This window comes from Phoenix dactylifera, chromosome 4, assembly GCF_051530095.1.
Source record: "Phoenix dactylifera cultivar Ajwa chromosome 4, Ajwa_hap1_PhDact_Kaust_v1.1, whole genome shotgun sequence".
NCBI lineage: Eukaryota > Viridiplantae > Streptophyta > Magnoliopsida > Arecales > Arecaceae > Phoenix > Phoenix dactylifera.
In genome coordinates this window covers 43701518-43722631 of record NC_143193.1, presented here as the reverse complement: position 1 = coordinate 43722631, position 21114 = coordinate 43701518, and the positions used below count along the sequence as shown (strand labels likewise).

General features: G+C 35.7%; 1 protein-coding gene across 2 annotated transcripts; it reads right to left on the bottom strand.

The window, feature by feature from the left end:
* Positions 1 to 814: 814 nt before the first annotated feature.
* LOC103711593 (Peptidase C78, ubiquitin fold modifier-specific peptidase 1/ 2) lies at positions 815 to 20940 on the bottom strand. 2 transcript variants are annotated; one of them, XM_008797805.6, is made up of 14 exons: positions 20576 to 20939; positions 15954 to 16301; positions 13477 to 13730; positions 12749 to 12833; positions 12446 to 12621; positions 11378 to 11468; positions 11120 to 11242; positions 10929 to 10976; positions 10734 to 10810; positions 10261 to 10349; positions 9858 to 9969; positions 2201 to 2303; positions 1585 to 1631; positions 815 to 1060 (listed from the first exon to the last, which is right to left on the bottom strand). In XM_008797805.6, exons 1-14 carry the CDS (start codon positions 20772 to 20774, stop codon positions 1055 to 1057), a joined length of 1758 nt encoding a protein of 585 aa, XP_008796027.3. In that variant the 5' UTR covers positions 20775 to 20939; the 3' UTR covers positions 815 to 1054. The 2 variants fall into 2 exon arrangements, with proteins under 2 accessions (XP_008796027.3, XP_008796025.3); XM_008797803.6 differs by lacking the exon at positions 815 to 1060 and having other exon boundaries at positions 1157 to 1631; positions 20576 to 20940.
* Between the last annotated feature and the right edge of the window lie 174 nt (positions 20941 to 21114).

The following is a 21114-nucleotide window of genomic DNA, read 5'->3' as shown; positions in this document are numbered from 1 at the left end:
AATCCAATGTTTCCTCTGCTGCTTCTGCTCAAAGACATTGCAACCAAGAAAAATAGAACCCATGCCCTTCCTACTTCACAGGTTTGATGGTGCTACTCCATAGTCATATGTGAGAGTTGCTGCGATACTTGAATTCATTCGCACCTTCCTCAGCCTCACAAACCCTGATCCTCAGATGTCCCCAAAATTAGCTTTCTTTTGGTGAAGTCATCAAACAAATCGACATGAAATATTGTAATTTTCTCAGGTTATTTTGTGGCGTCCAATAATTCTTGGGATATCAAGATCATCAACCTTCCTGATCTCTTCTTCGAACAACCGTGCTATTATGCAGCATGGTGCCCTTGTATGGAATTGCTAAGCATCCAAAGAGGCTTTATGTCAGATGTCGCACGCCAGGGAAACTATTCTTTTCACCACATTGACGAGGGATCATTTTAAAGCCAAGAATGAGATCAGAAATCCTTCAAGCACCGTACAGATTCCAAATAGGAAAAAATCATGTCTTGAAACAGATTATGAAACCCCATGCAATGATGACACTAAAACCACTTCACTAAAAAACTAGATGACCCCAGCCAATTGAAGACCAATCACATCCAGGAACACCCTTAGATCCAGGTTGCATCATCTTTCTTTGAAAGGTGAAGGTGGAATTCCACGCAGTTTCATTTCTCATAAAAAGAAAAGATGAAATGTCTAGTACGCAGGCAGGTGCTGGGTCCAAAAAATAAATAAATAAATAAATGCATCACCACATACAGAAAGAGACGCCCCCCTACCCCAGCCATCCACACTAAAATGACTCCCAAGATTAGACCACAAAACATATAGTTCTCCAGTGAAGTGGATAATGATACACCAGCGAAAGAAAATAAAGTTTAAAAACAGCGACAAAAGTTCTTATAATTTCAGGTCAGTTAAGATAAGCTAAATATGGATGTGCATGAGATGGTCAAAAGAAATAATCCCACCTTCAGGGTCACAAAAGGTTGGTTGACAAGATCCACTTGCTGCCTGCTTCCACCACTGATGAACATATGACTATCTTCTGTTATGCCTTCAAGAAGATATTAAACCATGTTCTTACTGAGAAAGATCCAATGCAATGACATGTGACTTGAAAAGGGTAAAAAAAAAAACATCTGAATAGAAGTTGGCTTGAGATGAGCTTGTGTAACGTAAAAAATTCTGTCCAGTCCTTGTTATCCTTGCTACCAATACAAATCTGTCTTTTTTTTTCCCTCCTTTAGTGGGGGGGGGGGGGGGGGGGGGGGGGGGTGTGGAGGTGTGCGGGGATTTGGAAAAAGTGCATGTTTCTTTTTCTTTATCCTCTTCTACCTGTATCATCTTTTTTTTTTTTATAGTTTCTTAAATCACCCCGATACTTCACATGATCTCTCACACCATGTTAGGCCTTTGGGGAAGCAGAAGATTGTAGAATTTATCCTTCAAGAAGAAACTTCGGCCTTTGCTATCAACAGCCTTCTTCCACCCACACCATCCACCATTAACAATCTTTTTCAAATCATCATTACCTGTGTAGTGAGGATCGAGAATTAGAAAGGCACAATCCCCACTCACCTCGTTGTAATCAACTCCCAGTAGAGTATATGCCAAGACACCACCACCTGCAAATCATAATAAAATGTATCAAGGACATTTTTCTATGAATGTAGGTTAAACATGACCAAACTACTTCCTAGCCATGTTTTGGCATGCATCAGCAGTGAGGATCTTAAATATATTTTAATTCAGTATGACCTCGTACAAATCTGTGATCATAATGCTCTACAGGTCTGCCTATTTTCTCACACTGTGATTACTTTCTACAGAAGCTGGTAAGAAAAGAAACAGGGTATCATTGGGCAACAAACATATTAACTGAGCTCATGGTGGACCTTAGAATAAGTGCTGTTCCTCAGATATGGGTCTTAAACGTTTAAATTCCCATGTTACTGCATATAAACCAAACTCGTGAGAATGAAGGGGCTGGTGTTAGGTAGCGGGGTTAGAGTGCCAATGTACGTATAACAGGTCTTAAGCATATAAGGCAACACATGATCTAGTCTATTTGCACATAAGGAGGACTGTATTTCACAGACGACATATTCAGGCTGGATGAAGGCCATTGATGGGATAGCATGAATCAGACTTAATTTGTGAACCACCTATATCATCCAAATGCAGAAATACGTACCAATCATTACAGGAGTTCCCTGTGTCTCAAAATGCATGGCAAGCTCCCTGCATTTCTCTGGAAGCTCTTCCCCGGATCTCACATTTATGATCTTGCAGCTAACCTGTAGAAGCACTGCTCTTATTTACCAACTGAACAAATTGAAAATATTCCTAACATATGAGAATTTTAACACTCTGCAAAACAACCTCGCGAAGTTCTTAATTGAATTTGTTAAAATTCATTTCTGATTAAGATTTATACGAAGATGGGGGAAAGATTTCAACATAATTTTGAGAAGACGAAGCAAAGTAATAATTATGCAAGAACAACCATAACCAGGATATACTATCAGATGTCTTTCTCATCTTTATTTGTAATGAGAAATTCTTTATTAGACTTTAATAATGGTTTTTTGTGGTAGATCCAGGTATTAATACAGGGAAAATTAACTTGATATAGGCAAGAAACACAGTGAGACTTGAAAGCTTCAATCACCACAGAAACTATAATCTTCCTTATCAAAATAATAAAAGAAATTTACAGTTTGTGGATATTATTCATGCATATATGTAAGTTGTCTTGGGAATCATACAGCTGGCCAATAGCAACTCTATTGCAACTTGTTCTGGAGGTCATACAACTGCCAAGAATCAACAAGGTTTCAGCGATTAGTGACACAGTCTGAAACATCAATAAAAGGGCTAAATAACACCAAGCAGTGTAAAGGGTATGGCAGCAACATCTGACAATATATCAGCCGGTACAAAGTTATGGGATATTGTAAAATCAACCAGATTTGGTCTTATTTTTGAGCAGGTTCAATTCGAAGAAAGAGATTTCAAAATAAAAATCCAGACTGCTGAATGTGATCTCTCTCCTTTACCCAAAAAAAGGCTCATAACTTTCAATTACAGCCACTCAAATGGACAATACCTGCCATCCACTGTGTTACCTGGACACTTGCTTCCAGCTCCAAAAAATCTCAGTATCTGAGTTGGATATGTATGCAACACTTGGAAACTATGAAGTTCTTTGGAAACTTTTTAAATATTGAAGAGAGTTGAACTCTTCCAATGGGTCTGATCCTTTATTTTGATATTAGGAATGAATATTTGTTCTTTTTAAAGAATGGCCAAGGACACAGGTGTTGATAGTTTGAAACAACTTTTCAATATATTATTTTTCTTATATCCTTAAGCTAATTGGGATATTTAAATAAGAAGCATAGATCAAAATCTTTTTAATATTATATCATATTTAAAAAGAAATATTTAAAGGTACAAATATAAAATTTAGTTAAATTTATATTCCTTTTCCCCTCTTGATGAGTCTAATACTTGGATGCATCTGAATTCGATTCTCGTATCTTTGCCCAGTCAACACTAGTTATCTGCCTTTAATGTACTTCCACACCCTCTCATGTTGAAAAGTATAGGTGGAACCAGACATTAAATTAGAAACTTGATTTCCTTCTTTAAAAGTATGAGATGCGCGAGCATAGATAGCTGTTGCATCAGAAATCTGATATCACAATTATAGTGATGCCAAGTAGAGACAATGTTCCCATTGATCCAGGCAATAGCTATACTCAAGTCTCCCACAATCCAATTGTTTTCATACTAAAGGTGAGTACTGCATGCTAAGATGCAGTGAGTTGAAGAAAAGTGGACAGAATTGATTTTCAAGGGGATTGCTCTGCAGCAAAAATGCTGCTTTTATTATTCAATAAAAGCATGATCAAGGTTTAGAATTTTGGTCATAGCAAAATATTGGGTTTCTTTCCCTTATCATACATTAGGTTGAAGCTAGGGATGCAACTCGAGTTGGGCTCAACCTAAACCAACCAGCCCAACCTGTTCATTGGGCAAGGTTGGGCTGAGATTTATAAATTTAGGTTGGGCATGGGCTCAAAATCCCAAACCCGACCCATGTAGGGTTGGGTTAGGGTTAACCTTCAACCCAACCCAAACCCAAACTAACATAACCTAACCCAATATTTAAAAAAAAAAATACATTCGACATTTTATGATTCCAATTCATAGTTATGTATCATAAAAATTACTCATGTTAATATAACATCTTTAATCTTGTTAAATTATGTGTAGTTGTATCATCCAAATTGATGAATGGTTGAGGCCTCAAAACAAAAAAAAGCATCCCAAACCTTTCCCTTATCTTATGATTTCCATTCAACCCAATTTTCAACCCGATTAACATGGCACAACCCAACCCGATTTTTAGTAATAGGAACTATCCAACACCCCCACCGAACCTGATTCCTAACCCTGATTCCATGTTTCTGAACCATATTTCGCTAGGAAATGCAAACCTCAGGATCCCGAATCATGTCCATGCACCAAGGTGGGGGAGGAGGGGGGATAGAGGGTTGGGATTCAGTCCACCTTCCTCTAGAACCATACTAAAATGCCTCCATACTTGTCTACAGTGGAATCAAGGTTGACCTAGAACATGAACTTGGACATATTGGCATAGTGAATGTGGGCGATGGCCCAATCCCTGCCACCAGTGACGGTGGCTAGGTCGCCCGTGTGGATGGAGTCACAATCAACACCCATGGAAGGGGGCATAAGGAGCCCTAACCCTAGAGGAAGAAGGACATGTTCCCCATCTGTGATTAGGAAATGAAGAAAGAAAGGACTGAGGAAGAAAAAGGAGGGTTCTCAGCTTCACTTTTTTCTCTTCTTGACTCTTTGGTAATTGCTTGGGAGAGGAAAAGGGAGCAAGGGGAGGAATGGGGATAACGAAAAATAAAAATAAAAAGAGGGGCAGGCCAACGGTAAGGTTCAAAATGGAGAGAGAAAGAGAGTGCTCTTTCATTTTTTATTTTTTTTTTATAAGTGCTTATTTTCTCATAATTTAATACATTTAGTTATTCAATTAAAACGATATTAAGTGTTTGCTTAAGTGGTTAAGGATGAAGCCTCCAGGTTCTCTTCACATGAGTATGCAAGGGTTCCAATCAATATATAGCATTTCTTTTACAGCTTAAAAAAATTAACATATGTAATTTTATATATATTACAAATATTTTATTTTTTAGAAATTAGTATTATATTATTTATATAATATATTTCTTGGCACTCCCACCTTTTTTTAACCTCGCTGCTTCCACATACTCGAATCCACACTTGCTTCAAGCTATTAAGAACTCGACCCAACTAACATGATCCATCCTGAACCTAGCTTGAGATAGGGGTTGGGTTGGGTTAGAAAAATTTCAACTTGTGACCAGGTTGGGTTGGATTAGAGTTGAGAGATATAAAGGTTGGGTTAGATTAGGGTATTGCCCTCAACCAAACCCAACCTACCCAAGTTGCAAACCTAGTTAAAACATATAATGAAATATCTATTGCACTTCATGAAAAGAAAATCATGTGCCATTTCCTTGGAGCCTTTTGAGTCGACTATTTGGATCATAACTTTGTCGTTCCCAATCTTAGTTGATGGCAAGATTTATCATACCAGTCGGTACTGGTGCATATACCATACTGATACCGAACCAGTATGGTACCGATACGGGGTCCGGTACCGAGACGACAAACCTTGGTTAATGGTTTAGCTTCTTTTGGCCTAAAAAAAAAGGTAATGCTTGGAAAAGGGTAAGACCAAGTTTATAGTGAAGTTAGGCTTGCTATCTCAGTCCTATTGTACTTCAAAACTTTATGAAAGAAAAATCTCATTAGTAGCAATCTTTGTTCTAGGAAAAAAAATAAAGAAATTAATCTACCAATTTGGTACAATAATTTTTTCTGATTTAACAAGGGTTTAAGTCCCTATCGGTTTGTCTATACTGGGTATCTCGAATCATAATGGTAACTATAAACAATCCTTATAACAAACTAAGGATGTCAAACCCCTTTGTACTAGGCTGTCCCAATTAGTATCAATTGATACCAAGTGACACAACACAAAACCCATACAAACCGGAGAGGGAAAGAAAAGGGAAAAAAACAAAAGTCAAAACTTAAGATAGAAAGAAAAAAATGAAAACCTCACCTATCTCCAATTTATGATTTAAAAAAAAAAATCCTTAATAACAATAAAAACACCAAAATAAAGTAAAAATATAGTATTTTCAAGGGTATTAGGATGCTATTGGCTCCAAGTGCTGATACAGCACCATTATAGTGCAATACAAACCCGATCTCCTATAGATGTTGACACTTGGACTTAGGATTGGAGCTTTAAAACTTGATTTAGAATAACACCAAAAATAATTAGTAGTCTAATGGTGCAAAATCAATGATGAGCCCTTTGAATTGAGAAGTTAGACTATCTATCATGATCTGCAATATTTAAAATGCCTGAAAGCAATAGTCATATGTTTTACAGGTTTTCTACCTACGGATCAAAGGACACAAAATAGTCAACTCCAGAAGGGCTAATGTACCAAACTACATGGTAAGCTATATAAAATTAAAGTTTACCACACCAATCATAAATCAGATATTTCAAAACACAACCAAATTCAGCATGTTAGTCCATGACTAAAATCAAAATAATGTATCTTGTCATAAAATGTCCATTCATAAAAGAAGCTCAAAAACATTTTGTCTTTTGTTTTCATAAAAACACATTTAGTGGTGCAATTTTTTAATTCAAATGGCCCATCATGCACTTTCCATTAGTAAGATTATGGTTTAAATACTACCAATGGTATTGTAGCATAGCTCCTATCATGGAGTTGTACATATAAAATGTATTGATGAAATTATACTAAATGTGCTTTATCTTTTGTGTTGGTTTCTTCCATAAATATCACGTTTTTAATACTTAGTCTTTATAGTAGCTGAAGTACCAAAACTTTAAAATCTAGAATGCTTGCTTACTAAAAAGGCACTAGAATGCTTTCACCGATTTTGTAGGAGAGAACTCTTTCGTGTAAGAGGAAGACTTGTTCAAGGATTGAAAAAAAATGGTGTTTGTAACTCCTTGTTCAAAATTAGTTCTTCACTGGAACTTCGCGTTTATTTTGGAGCAACCTTTCTCCACATAATCAGTGTTACTCTTAGATTTATGTGCTATATGTCAAATATGGAGATGTCTAATAGTTGTTTAATGCTTAAAAGTATGTTAAAGAGGTTGATATTATTTCCTATTGCAATATGCTGACCACATGTTTCTTGATGATGTAACTTGAGAGTTTAATTCTCACATGTTCCTTTTGGAATTTTCTTTTTAGGATCTGTATAAGATTATGCTGGCTGTGAGACCTGATTTGTTTTGTTTTCACTACTGAAATGCTTCTTGCTGGAAATTTTGAGGCTAAGAAATATCTTCATCATGGAATATAATGACAGACCTTTACAAAGTTATTTGAAATTTGAAGTTGGTTCTGGTAAGATGTAAAACTATAGCAATTTTTTTAAAAATATATATATATGGGTATTTGGGGTAGGTGAAGGAAACTTAAAAGCAAGGTCATTTGAATTAGTTCACATATTTATTTATTCAAATTTTGTTTTCTCAGTTTGATCCACTCTCAATATTTATCTTTTTTCTAGATTAACTCAATGTAATTCTCGAATCATTGCTTCTACTTTGTTTCTAATCATATATGACTTCTATAATTGTATTAAGAACTACTTGAAAGTGTTTGATGAATGGTTTCACCACTATACTAAAAAACGTTCTTGCGATGCTCAATTACTCGCATTTCTTGAAAGTGTATACACGATGTTTGCAAGTTGCTCTTCCACTATCATACCCATAGTATCACTTAAAAGATCCTTTTGTTTTGCAAGTGTTTGGAAAATATATGGATCCATACAAAATTTGAAATTGCAACCAAGATTTTAAATCCCATAGGATGGGGGTGTCCTGATTTCTCTATGAAGCGGGATGCCCCGCTGTCCCACCCCATCCTAAAGATCCTTTCGTCTCTCTCCCCCTTTTTTTCTTTCCTTTCCTTTCTTTTCTTTCTTTATTTTTTTCTTCTTTTCTTTATTTATTTTTTTCTTCTTTTCTTTATTTATTTTTTTCTTTCCTTTCTTTTTTCCTTCTTTCCTTCCTTTTTTCCTTTCCTTTCTTTCCTTTTTTTCTTCTTCTTTCTTTTCTTATCCCTTCTTTTTCTTCTTTCGTTCTTTTCTTTTTCTTCTTCTTTCTCTTTCCTTTCTTCCTTGTTTCCTTCCTTCCATTCTTTTCTTCTCCCTTTCTTTCCTTCCTTCCATTTTCTTCTTTCCTTTAACTTTTTCCTTTTCTTCATCTTTACTTCCTTCTTTTCTTTTTCTTCTTCCTTCCATGCATGGTTGGGTTTTGATGTCCCAACCCCATTCGATCCCCTTTTTTCATAGAAATAGGACGAGATGCCTCCGATCCTGCCGAAACTTAAAACCTTGCTTGCAACGATCATCATGCCCTTGACGAATTTCTTCAATCCACAAAGCACTAGTAAGAATTGAAGTAATGCATGGCCTTTTTTTATAAGCAACATAAAAATATGATGAAGATAGGAATATCATCCAATCATCTTCATCTTTCTCCTTGTTAACATACCACTGTTCTTCATCAGAGTCCATTGTATAGAGTAGAGAAGATTTTTTTTTTTTGTGATGCAAAAATAAGGACAAGAGATATTAAAGAACAGACTAATGATATCCTACTATGTTGGTTAGTCATACATGAAACATGCCTATTTATGTTTATTGTAAATGCCTACTCACACTTATTATCATGAGGTTAAAAAAGTGAAATAACAATATCTTAGCTTAGTGGAGGGTATTTTAAGAAAAGAAGCGAAAGACTAAACTTAAAATAATATTTTAAAATTCAAAGATCCTTTTTATTAAGTCAAGAAATTTTAAAGGCTTTCCAATAATTAGCAAATGATATCTTATATCCCATATAGCTCATATTATTCTCCTATAAAGCCCATGCGATAATTTTGGTATGTAAAATCATGTCAAATTGAGGCATCTACCAATTTCTAGTTGTTGGAAATGTTGAAAAGGATAAAAGAAGGGGAGGAGAGAGAGGGGAGGGGGAGGAAGGAGGGAGGGGAGGGAGCAAATGCTAGTTCATTATCCAAACATCAGATAGGATTAGTGATCCATGGGATTTTTCTCCCATTATGATTTCATATATAATCTTATAGGATCAAAACCTAGATCCCCTCATGAATTTCATCCTAAGGTTATAAATCCTAAGTACCCAAACAGGCCCTTAGATATGTATCTCTATACTTTAGGATGTGCGTAAGAAGATAGCAAGAAAACACCAAAAGTTGAACCAAGTCTAAGCAACACAACTCTTGATATATGACCAAACTTTATTTTATTGACGAAGCATTTTATTGTTGAAGTCTATATATGATATGCATATATGCATCTAACCAGCAATAATATAATGACATGACAATTGCATGTAGCTCTTGCAACTGTGAATAGTGTTTATGTGCCATGATCTCCAACACTTATTCTCAATTTTCAATGAAAGTTTAATACCTATATTATGTTTTTGGTAAGTTTGATATATTATTAATTTGTCAAAAAATTTGTAGAGATATGTTCTCAAATTTATGAATGCATATATCATAGATGTGATTTTGATAAGAATAGTTATCTAAAATTCCAATAACTATTACTTCCATGCCAATCTACTTATTCTTTGGAACTGAATTCATTGAAGTGCTCAAAAAGAAAAATAGCAATCTTACACCCAGAAGTTTATCCAAAACAAAGCTTAACTCAATGGCTCCAATCCATTCACGTGACCCAACAAATGACGGTTCCTTATCACCAATTTCAACAAGAGACAGCTGAATTTCCCTGAAAAGAATGGCACCAATTAAAAGGCACTGTCTAACCAATACTGATAAATAAAGAGAATCATATCATTGAATTGTATATTTTTTCCATGGATACCCTCCTTATTGATAAACCATAAACCTCAAAAAAAAATTTATCATAACGTAGCTCATAAAATAATGGTTCAGACTTAACAAACAAATTAGCATAAGTTGGCAAAACAGAAGATAGCCGATCACAAATTAATATAAGGTATATAGTGCAACAAATTGCAATATTACATTATGTTAATGTGATCTGAATGTCACAAACCTGTGTGAGGGAACTTCAATGGATGTGTACTGCTGAAGCCGATACCAAGATATGATAGTCTGTAGAGAGCGGTAAGCACATCCCCAGCCCTGGTAATTAATTTAATTACTAATGAAAAAGATGAAAATGGTAGACAATTATGCAGAGTTTATTTACTGATTCCATTATCACAGCTACAACATATTTCAAACTAGCAGCTAGAAAACCAACTTGACATATACGAACAAAATATCTAAATAAATTGAGTACCTGAAAGAATTGGAAAGAAATATTTAAACATCTAGGACACTAGGACATTAAAGTTTGTAGAACATACAAAGGATAAACCACTTAAAGAACATTATAAGATTATTCCAAGATATTTTGCATGGCATGTCGCTTATAAGAAGAACATGTCTAATGCATAACTGAAAAATGTAGGGTGAAAATAAAAAACAACCTCTACAAAAGTCACAACAGGAGAGAGACCTTACATTGTCATCCATACCATTGAGAAGGTAATGATAATATTCATAAGAACCATCAACGAGGGATGTGATGCCTCCAGAAACTACAAAATCCATCAAAATCATACATGCATTATACACTGGGGGAAAAGATTTGTTTGAGATCATTTTCTCCCTCTCCACAGGTAGAACTATATACAAAGTGTAAATCAGAAAACTAACCCCCACTATTTGGAATTCCAGTGTGGACATCTTTAAGTAATGGACAACCTGTACATTATATCCAAAGAATTAGTCACAGTTAAGACATCTTCAAAAACCTTGGCACAAATTATATACTGAAAAGCAATACCAAAGCACCACAGCTATTGGAAACTGGAGGCTATGATTCATCATCAGAATTAACCAAGTACCATTTGGTATTGAGTTGCTTCCCATGATGCCTTTACTGCCAAAACTTAGTGCATTAGCAATACGTAATAAGGGACGATCCATCGGCAAACCCAGTCTTGAGTGTAAAGATTTTCTAATTTCACCTAGAAACACAACCACTTGTTATCAACCTCTAACCAGTAAGCAGAATTATAATTTTTAGATCACTTTTGCGTTCAAAGTAATAGAAATACAGCAAGATTTGCGTAAATTCTAGTCTATAACAGATCCCAAATTACCTTGTTTCACCTCTGTCTCCCCATATCTGAGTTCATAAATAGCTGTTATTGGATGCAAAATCCCAGGGGGGAGGAAGTGGTATGGACATAACTGCAAACATAAAACATAAATTTACATTTAACAGGGAAAAGAGGCATTAATATCAGTTGTAGAATTGAAGACCTCCGGATCTCAAACAAGAAGGATGAAAAAGTATAACAATTATTACAGAAGATGTACTCACAAAAGGATAACAATTATTACATTCTTGTATTGACCACATAGCCTGATATAATTCATTTTGCAAATACAAAACTGATTAAGTATAACAGGATTACTGCAAATTGAAAAAATGAATATACTATACACTAGGCAACCCATCAACCAATAAGCCCCATCCCATTTACATCAGACTGGCTTTGTCAATCAAGATATGATCCATAAGCTTTGCAAATGTTTTATAATCAGCTCTAAATTGGTGCTGAATTCCTAGCCAAGCTACTTTGAACTCATGCTACTAAGAAGCTACCCTCGAAATTTCTCCTGATTCCGAAAGACATTAGATGAAAAAAACAGAAGGAGATTTTACTGAATGTTTAGCTGTCCGGTCTAGAAATTGGTTTCAGAAGTCATACAGGAAAGAAGGCCACAATAGCTTGGTACCTACTAAAAATGCCTTGAATTTTGAAACATGAGAAACATTTCATTTTCCCCCATCTCCACTTATGCACCCATACCGTATGTAACATTTTCCTGGAAGGCCTATACTAAGATACAAGTTCTAACAAAGAAAATTAAATAAGTTTCCATCGACCCTTAATCCTACATGTTTCCACCATTGTTCCATTCATTTCCACTTCCGATGAAGTAGAAACCATCTAAATCTCTCAGGCTAGTTAGTAGGATGATGTTAAGAAGTATTACCCTACAACCGCATCTAAAGTGTTAATATATGCCAGCAATGCTCCTGCTGAGGTAAATGTGGGTAATGGAAGTTTGTGCAAACAAAAGCAAGATGATCCCATTTATAAGCATTTTTCACTAATCAGACTATCGACTAAACTTGAAACTTACAGGGGTTACATCACCTGAGGATGTTGTGATAAAAGCTCTGGTATGATAGCCTTCTTCATAGTTTCTAACTGATCGACTAATGCAGGTACAACCAATTCAGATATAGCAGCAGCCACAGGAAAATCTTCCGAAGCATAGCACAATACATCTAGCTTGAAGCTCACAACTACAAGTCTCGCCAGTTCCGATGCTGAACACAGGTGTTGATCATCAATTAGTCAGCTGAGAACATTAAAGATAAATATTATGTATACATACATGTACTACTTGAACTAAAAGGTGTCTCATGCCAGATTAGGTAACAACGAAATCAGCACCTGGTAAATACTCTGCGATAGGTGCACCAGAGTTATTATTTCTTGATTTATTTAACAGGACAGTTACTCGAATTGCATCTGCAGTCTAAGAAACAAAACAGTCAGAAAGTTTAAATACTTCAAATTAACATTTTTTTTCTTTTTGAGAAACATGGTGAGGACACCACCAGGGTTCAAACCCTGGACCTCTCTCAAAAGGAGAGGTATGCTGACCAGCTTAGATATGGCCCGGTGGCTCAAGAAAAAACAAAAGAAAGGGGTCGGAGGTCGGGAACAGCCAGTTAGAAGTATATGCTCTGAAAGATAAGTTGGACAATAAACAAGACAGTGCTGGTACAGAATAACATATCTATATCATAGAGGTCAGAGACTATAATTTTGCTTCGGTTCTCCTCATCCCTCTCCCAAACTGATTTTAGCACTCCTTGAATCATCAACCAGGCCCACAATACATTTGATGATTTTGAACAATGACATGGAAGCACTTAATATATGGCAGAATTATGCCCTTGGGTTATATTCTAAAAATACACAAGACAAACTAATCCCCCCAAACAGGGGAAGGCTAGAAAATTGGCTGAAAGAAACTAAACCCGACTAAATAATACATTTGATGACTGATATAATATTTTTCCTACCAGCACTCTAACAAGTAGGCCAAGCAACCCCAACAGTGGTGTTACTGCACTAACATCACAGATTGTCAGCATTCCTGAATTGTAGCTTACCTCTCTTGTAGCAGATGTAGACTTAAACTTATTTTTTGAACAAAAATATGAACAAGATTGAGCTTCTGCACTAGTGTTTAAAGGCTTCTGATGAGAGGGATGCTTGTTGAAATCAAACTCCTCTCCATGCAAAACAATAGAATGAGATGCTTCCCCAGAACTGATATTAGGACCTTCAACAAGGTAAGCAACATAAGGACCTTTGAATTTAGCAGCAGCAGCATCAACCAGTGAAGAAAATGTCTCTTCAACATCTGAGAAAAATTAAGAAAAGTTCATAAGACAACTAGAAATGAATGTGCCTAACAAGTAAACAAACCAGGTCTTTGGTTTATATAAGATCAACATCCTATATGGTCACTTAATACATTTAAAAACTCAGAGACATTTGAACAATTATTGCAAGGAACTGGAATTGAAATCACGAGCATGCAAAAGAAATCCCTGCTGAATCTTGAGCATAACTTAGATTTTAGGTTCATAAACAAAATATAAAAAAGGAAAGCCTCCAGTTGTCAACTATATCTCCATATAAAACCTTTGAAAATGAAAAATAACAGACTTGTACCAACTTATTAAAAGCTCAGTCACTTTAATTTGCATATTGTTCTTTGTAAGCACAGACTGAAGATCAGAACAATTCATTTCACCTCAAAAGAAACAAATGTCAACCAAAGTTCAATGAAGGTCAAGGCATAATGCTTACAGTGGAAAGGCACTAGGCTTGACACATTAAGCATAAGACATAAAGCGTAAGCTACAAAGATCTTCCTTTGCATTTAAGAAATAGAAAATGAGAAAAAAAAGTGAAAAAGGTAATATAAGAATAATACTGGAATGTTGGCTTTGTTATGTTACTGGGCATTGATAATAATCTGATAATCGAAACTAAAATGGGAAGGTCATCATGACGAAAACATGTCAAAAGGTGACATATAGTTCAATATCACATCATTGTCAGAGTAAAGCTTTCAGTGTACAGTAACATGTGCTGCCATATCTAAGGTTGGTATTAGAGTTTAAACACGATAATGTTTATATACACAAGATCATCCCTCTTCAACTGCTAGTGAATCATATAATCAAATCCTAAAATAAATCAAAGGTATCCAAAGGCACAACTTAGGTGACACATATAAGAATCTTTGCACGATGTACCTTTGAGCTTCAAGCCATTTTTAAGAGCACCATGCCACAAGGCATAGCAAGCCTTAAAAACCTTTTTCAACAATTTATTTATATTAAGATTTCTAGAGTTGAGCTTTAGTATCAGATGTAACTGAATTGTACAACTTTCGCAATTTCAAGAAGATGATATAAATTGAAAAGAACAAGATATCTTTCACCTTCCATCACCAAGTTGGAGCGCCAGAGTGCAGCCCCAATTGTAAACATTTTAATTTAATCCTTCTCATAGTTAACATACTTGATCTTTAATATCTGATTCCTGATACCATTAAGAGTTGATAAACATTGTATATTCCCCTACATAAAATATGTCTAAGTGTGAAATTGTTTGTTAGTTTTAGTTGACTTGTTTAAATGCCAAAAAAGATGAGTTATAAACAGCGAGATCAGTCCACAATAACCTTATAATTTATCACATGGAGAAGTATTCCTATACAGTTAATGGCTAGTCATTTTTGGTGAATGCTGGGAACAATATTAGTGTAGTTGACTAAGGGTATAGTATAGTGCTTTCATCATTTTTTTGACCAAAAACTATAAGCTGATGAACTTCATAGGTTTGTGGTTTTGATAGATATCAGGGTCTCCGTATACAAAAGAAAGATCAGGAGGACATAATAGTTCCAAGATCGGATGCATCTGGGATCTTCTCTATAAGTTCATTTGCTAAGGTACTCAAATGGTGAAGTAGATGAACCTATTTATAATATGGTGGGAAATATCTAACCCACTGAAAGCATGACTTTGATTGAGATTGCCATGCATTTCAGGATAATGAACTACAAACTGTCTAGTTCAAATTATGATGGCAACTTCTCCCTTGCAGAATCCAGTGTGAATAGTCTACTTAGTAATTATTAAGCTTGCAGCATGTTATATAGGTGAATTGCCCTTATTCTTTAGTTTGCTGAAAATACATTTTAATATATAGTTTAGACGTCATGCATCTCCAGATTCATTGCCCTTAAATTTTCTGACTCATAGACATCTCTGACACGGCATCCGCTAAAATGGCGCTTACACTTTTTCTATTGAATACTTTTTGTGGATATTGATCAGCACGTAGTCCTACACCTATCCAATGACATACATAAGTACTAATATTATGAGCTCATGTGTTTTTGATGGTCATCTAACCCCAAATAAAAAAGAAATACAGAGGAGAACATAGTACAGTATTACATGCTCCTGTCTATTGTGTGTGTTTGTACATAGAGAGGCGAGAGAGAGAGAGAGTCTTAAGGTGGTACATTCACATAAAATTAATCAGAAAAACAGAAGAAACCTACCAGATGTTTTATTTACAGGAACGTAGGTAGGCAACTTGAATGCCAGCTCACATCTAAGTAGACAGCCTTTCTCCCACAGATAGTTATCAGGATTATCTTCATAGATAACAGTGCTAGCTTCCATGTTTATTGGTTTTGCAGAACCAGAGACAAAAAAGCAAATGTCACCAATTGTCAAATCAGCAGCTGCTCCGATCATATCAAAACTTACTTCATCATTATGAAGAGACTTTCTCAACCTACAAAAAGCCTCTACTGCCTTAATAGCATTTTCCTCCAAGGTTCCATGTCCAATGAACAATGCTCCTATGATATCGAATCCTCTCAATAATAGTGTACGAATATCATCTGTTAAAAAATAAAATGTGATACAATGCAACACAAGCATCTCTAGTTAGTAAGTAATGAAAGAAATGAAGGTGCATATCATAGTGTCAAAATAAAACAGTATGAAAACCAAGAAATTGGGTTCTAAAAGCAAGAAGGCAGGAAGACAATATGTTAAAGATTTTTGTCAAAATTCATCAGGAGATATATTATTTCTAGCACTAAGAAATCCCCAAAAAATTCTCAAAATTATTTTAAATTATAGGAAAGTGAAGAAAAAAACCATTCTAGTTATTAAACCAGCATACACAGAAACATGAAATTGCTTGCAAAATGAAACATTAGATATAACCAGCATAACCAGCTATAAATAAACACTATCATAACCCATAGTTTCACCTCAACTACCTGATGTGGTATATGAATACATGATGAAAGCAAAATCCATACATACAGTTTCCCTAATGTGCTAACATAATACAAGTGATAATAAGTATGAAAATATCAATATTTACAGAATACAAGATGTTCAATGTTTCGATGTATAAAAACGAGCTACAGTCAGAATGTTGAGATATATATTTGGATAATTAGGACCACAGTTAGAGATGACTCCAAAGAATCAAACATTATAGTTACATCAGTTGAGGTGAAATGAGAAAAAAAAAACAAACAACTGGAAATTTATTCACATGAAATGAAAAGCCAGGATGGGTGTTTTGGTCATCTAACTAGTGCATGAAATGAATAAATGTCAAAACATTAGATAAAACGATAATTTGAATGCATCGATGGAATGAACAAAACACCGCTCCTACTGGTATATGGGCATCTCATCACCATATGTAAATTTTTCAATAGACTCTTGGCTGTCAAGCTAACATCAATCCTCTATGTATGTAAAGAGCGTGTGAAGAAAGGGTAGGGGGAGGGACACAGAAAAGAGAGAAGCGAAAAATAGAATTAACGGGTTACTAGGAGAAGCAAAAGACCCATGAACACTTTTAAAAAAGATGAGGAAGGAGGCGAAGGATTCATCAAGCCAAACAAACACTTGGGACAAGAATTATATACTTATATGTATTAACAGGGTTCTATAGTGGTTATCTTGGCAAGGGCTTCCATATAGAGGTGAAATGACACAAAAAAAACCCAAACAACTGGAAATTTATTCACATGAAATGAAAATCCAGGATGGGTGTTTTGGTCATCTAACCAATGCATGAAATGAATAAATGTCAAAACATTAGATAAAACGATAATTTGAATGCATCGATCGAACGAACAAAACACCGCTCCCAATGGTATATGGGCATCTTATCACCATATGTAAATTTTTCAATAGACTCTTGGCTGTCAAGCTAACATCAATCCTCTATGTACGTAAAGAGCGTGTGAAGAAAGGGTAGGGGGGAGGGAGGGAGGGAGAGAGGAAGAGAGAGTTGAGAGAGAATCAAATGTGAGGATTTGCAAAATCCATGATGCACACCATTGTTCATGACCTAAGACCCTCAAAATGCCTAAAAATGAAAAGTTCATTGATGTCAGAAGTTACATACTAATGCATAAAGTGATTACAGAAAGGGCAGTAAGGGACTGATAAATTGGCCTTAGCTAATTTGTGGTTCAGAAGTATGCAAGCCTTGTGGATTTTATATGTTTTAAATTATGTGGATCAACAATGTTGACATTTTTTCTATGTAGCTAACTAAGCACTTGTAAAGCTAGCTCAGCCATTACCTTCCTATTTATAGGTATTAAATGCAAAGATGTGACACCTCCAACACATATCATTTTGTTTTTTAATCATTGTAAATGTCATAGAATACAACCACCTGAGTAGATTCTCATTTTAATTGGACCATCAAGCAATTACACATATAAGTTTCAGCTTGAACTTTCCCACTAGGGTTCTAGCTCAACTACACAAACATATACATGCACATATATACATGCACATACATGCATGATTGCCTGCACATATTACATATACTCATGTATATAAAAGCTAGCAGTGAAATACATTTGAACAAAATCGTGTACAAGCCAAATCAAATAACCAGTAGTATGTAATTTATTATACCCATTTCCAGTAGTTCTGCTTAACTTATTATGTGTCCAACAAACTTCTATCACTATCCTATAGCTTTTTTAAGTTTTAAACTTTTGTTTTTAAAAAGCCCAAAATGTTTGGATTACTTTCTTTTAAAGAAAATATATATTGAGGCTATCATTGTTCCTTTGCTAGCCTTCTTGAGCTTTCATGAAATTTCATCATTAACCCCTCACGCCATTATGTGATACAAAACCACTTTGCTACCACAAAAGGTAAGCTTGCTAGTTTAAGTGACTAACTGGCATGTTCTAGAACTATCAATCCCCATTCAAAACATGATACAGAGGTCACCTTTGTGGATATAGAAACACAACTCTTAATTCATTTGGTATCATAATTGCTACAAAGTCATCTAATTCTAAGTAGCTTCAAATTGATTGTTGTCATTCATAACCAATGACAGTGGTGGAGTCACCTCTATCTTCAAGTAAGGATACAGCCGTGTCCCCGTCCAAGGCCAATATGATATTTATACACAGGGCAGTATATGGTGGGTGCTACCTATACGAATCTTTATCTTTTTTCAATACTGATATCAGAAACAATTAGGTGATTCTAGCAACATCTTGGACACATTCCAAACAGTTTTGTGGCCTGTTAGCCTATAGGTCGAGTCATATCAGGCTAGTGATGTCTGAATCCCTAATCATTTAAGATATCAATGAAAAACTATTCATCTTCATCTCCATGCATTCCAGTAAGAGACTATAGAAAAACCGTGGGGGCAATTTAGAACCATACAGGAACACTCGATCAAGCATGATAAAGAGTCAGCATTTATGGCAATCGCAAACATGACCCTTAACTCATCTGGCTTATCATTGCTACAAAATGTTGTAAGTTGTAACTCTAAGTAGCACAATTTGTTGATTTCATGACATTTGTGGAGTTATCTAATTTCAAGCAAGGATCCTTCCCCTTGAGTAGTTGTGTCCACATTTGTTCATCTGTTGAACATGATTGCACATGATAGTTATACACTCGGCAATAAATGATGTTCTGGCCATATCTTTGACAAATTCCAGACAATTTTGTGGCCCACTGGTTTACAGGTCGAGTTGGGTCAGGCAAGCAACATCCAGATCCCTGATCCTTCAAATATAAATGGAAACCTATTTGATCTTCATCTTCATTTGTACCCCAGAGGGAGAGAGAGAGAGACAGAGCGAGACAAAGAGAGGGTATAACATAGTTAAACCTATTTATTAATTAAAAAGCAACTGCCAGTATAAATCATTAATAAATTAGTTATTCATTAGTGAAAAGGAATAACATAATTGTTAATAAATTAAGAACAATTGATGTTTATCATGAACAACATAGTTATACATGGGAAAAGTTATAACTAATTATTGTTGCATCCATTGTAACCTATCTTAAACTTTCAAGATCTATTGAGACAGTATATTTAAAATTTCTCATAAAATGCATATAGTATTCATGTCCGTGCTCTGTAGCATCTCTTTGTCCTCATAATTTGAGTCTTGTACCATTAGAGAGATATGGACCCATCTCTTTGATATCTATTTGCAGCCAACTCACACACCAACTCCTAAAGTAACTTTGAAGTGAGTAGTCCATTCAAAAGCTCTTACATTTATGCACCGATACAAGCATGAGATTGAGATCCCATAACTTTGTAGCACTGCACCCAGATATTACTTCCTTAACGTGTAATTTTCCATTATCCCAATTTATCCTCACTTTCTAGTATCTCAAAATCACATGGAACATCCTTGCTAACCTGTCCGACCAAATTCCTCCATTAACTTTTACCCAATCTTACATTTTCGTTGTTCAACAACTTTCTAATATATCCCATCTATCTTTCTTCAATCCCATGATTGTTCACCAAGCTCCAACTTCTTGAAATGTAATGGCACTACAATATATGAACTCTCAAGATAATATATTTTTTTACAAAAATAAAAAAAAATCTATATTTTGGATTACAGACTATCTGAACAAACTACACATCCAAATTCTGATTTTTCCATCTGCATATCAATCCAATCAGGCCGCGTCAAAAAGGAAGCTTTTTGGTCATCTTTCAATAATACATATAAGAAACAGCACCCTTCAACTGTAGATTAACTAATAAACCAATTGGTGGGTTAAGAATCAGAAAGAAAGGGAAATAAAACGGAAAGCGATGCCAAGAACGTCGATGGATAGAGACCTGCTTCTCTGGAGAAGTCCGGGGAGAAGGGATCGCCGTGGAGGCACCGGAAGGCGGAGACAACGGTGAGGGGAGGGAGGAAGAGAGGGGATCCGATCAGCCATCTAATACCCAGCGACTCCTTAGAGGAGGAGGAGAAGCCGAGGAGAGTCTTCTTAGGGCAGAGCACTCGCACGCACCGCCCGTTCTCGCCCTCCATCACCAAAGAGATCAGAGGGAAGAGAGAGAGAGATTTAGCTGCTGCGGCGGTCTCGCTCTCGCCTGCGCAGGGGAGCTGCGGTCGCGGTGCGCCCGGTTCAAGTCAACTGCTCTCAGCGGGGCGTATTACTACGGCTGTAGGAATATGGATGGCAAAATATGACCCGACCTCAATCCGTATTCGACCCACTATAAATAGGTTTGAATTTGGCCTAAATAGATTCGGATCATAAACAGATTAATCCATTTAATCGATTTATTAATTAGATCGGATACATATCTTAGATATCTGACCCATTTAACCCGTTTAATATATTGATCGGGTTGAATCAAATAACCGT

What these genes read in the sequence shown, in the direction of transcription:
- LOC103711593 (XM_008797803.6), bottom strand. Translation starts at nt 20,774, where the DNA reads ATGGAGGGCGAGAACGGGCGGTGCGTGCGAGTGCTCTGCCCTAAGAAG. An exon ending in CTACATCTGCTACAAGAGAG is followed by an intron (nt 12,834 to 13,476) that starts GTAAGCTACAAT and finishes TTTGTTTCTTAG; the next exon opens with ACTGCAGATGCAATTCGAGT. An exon ending in TTTTATCACAACATCCTCAG is followed by an intron (nt 11,469 to 12,445) that starts GTGATGTAACCC and finishes TTATGTTTGCAG; the next exon opens with TTATGTCCATACCACTTCCT.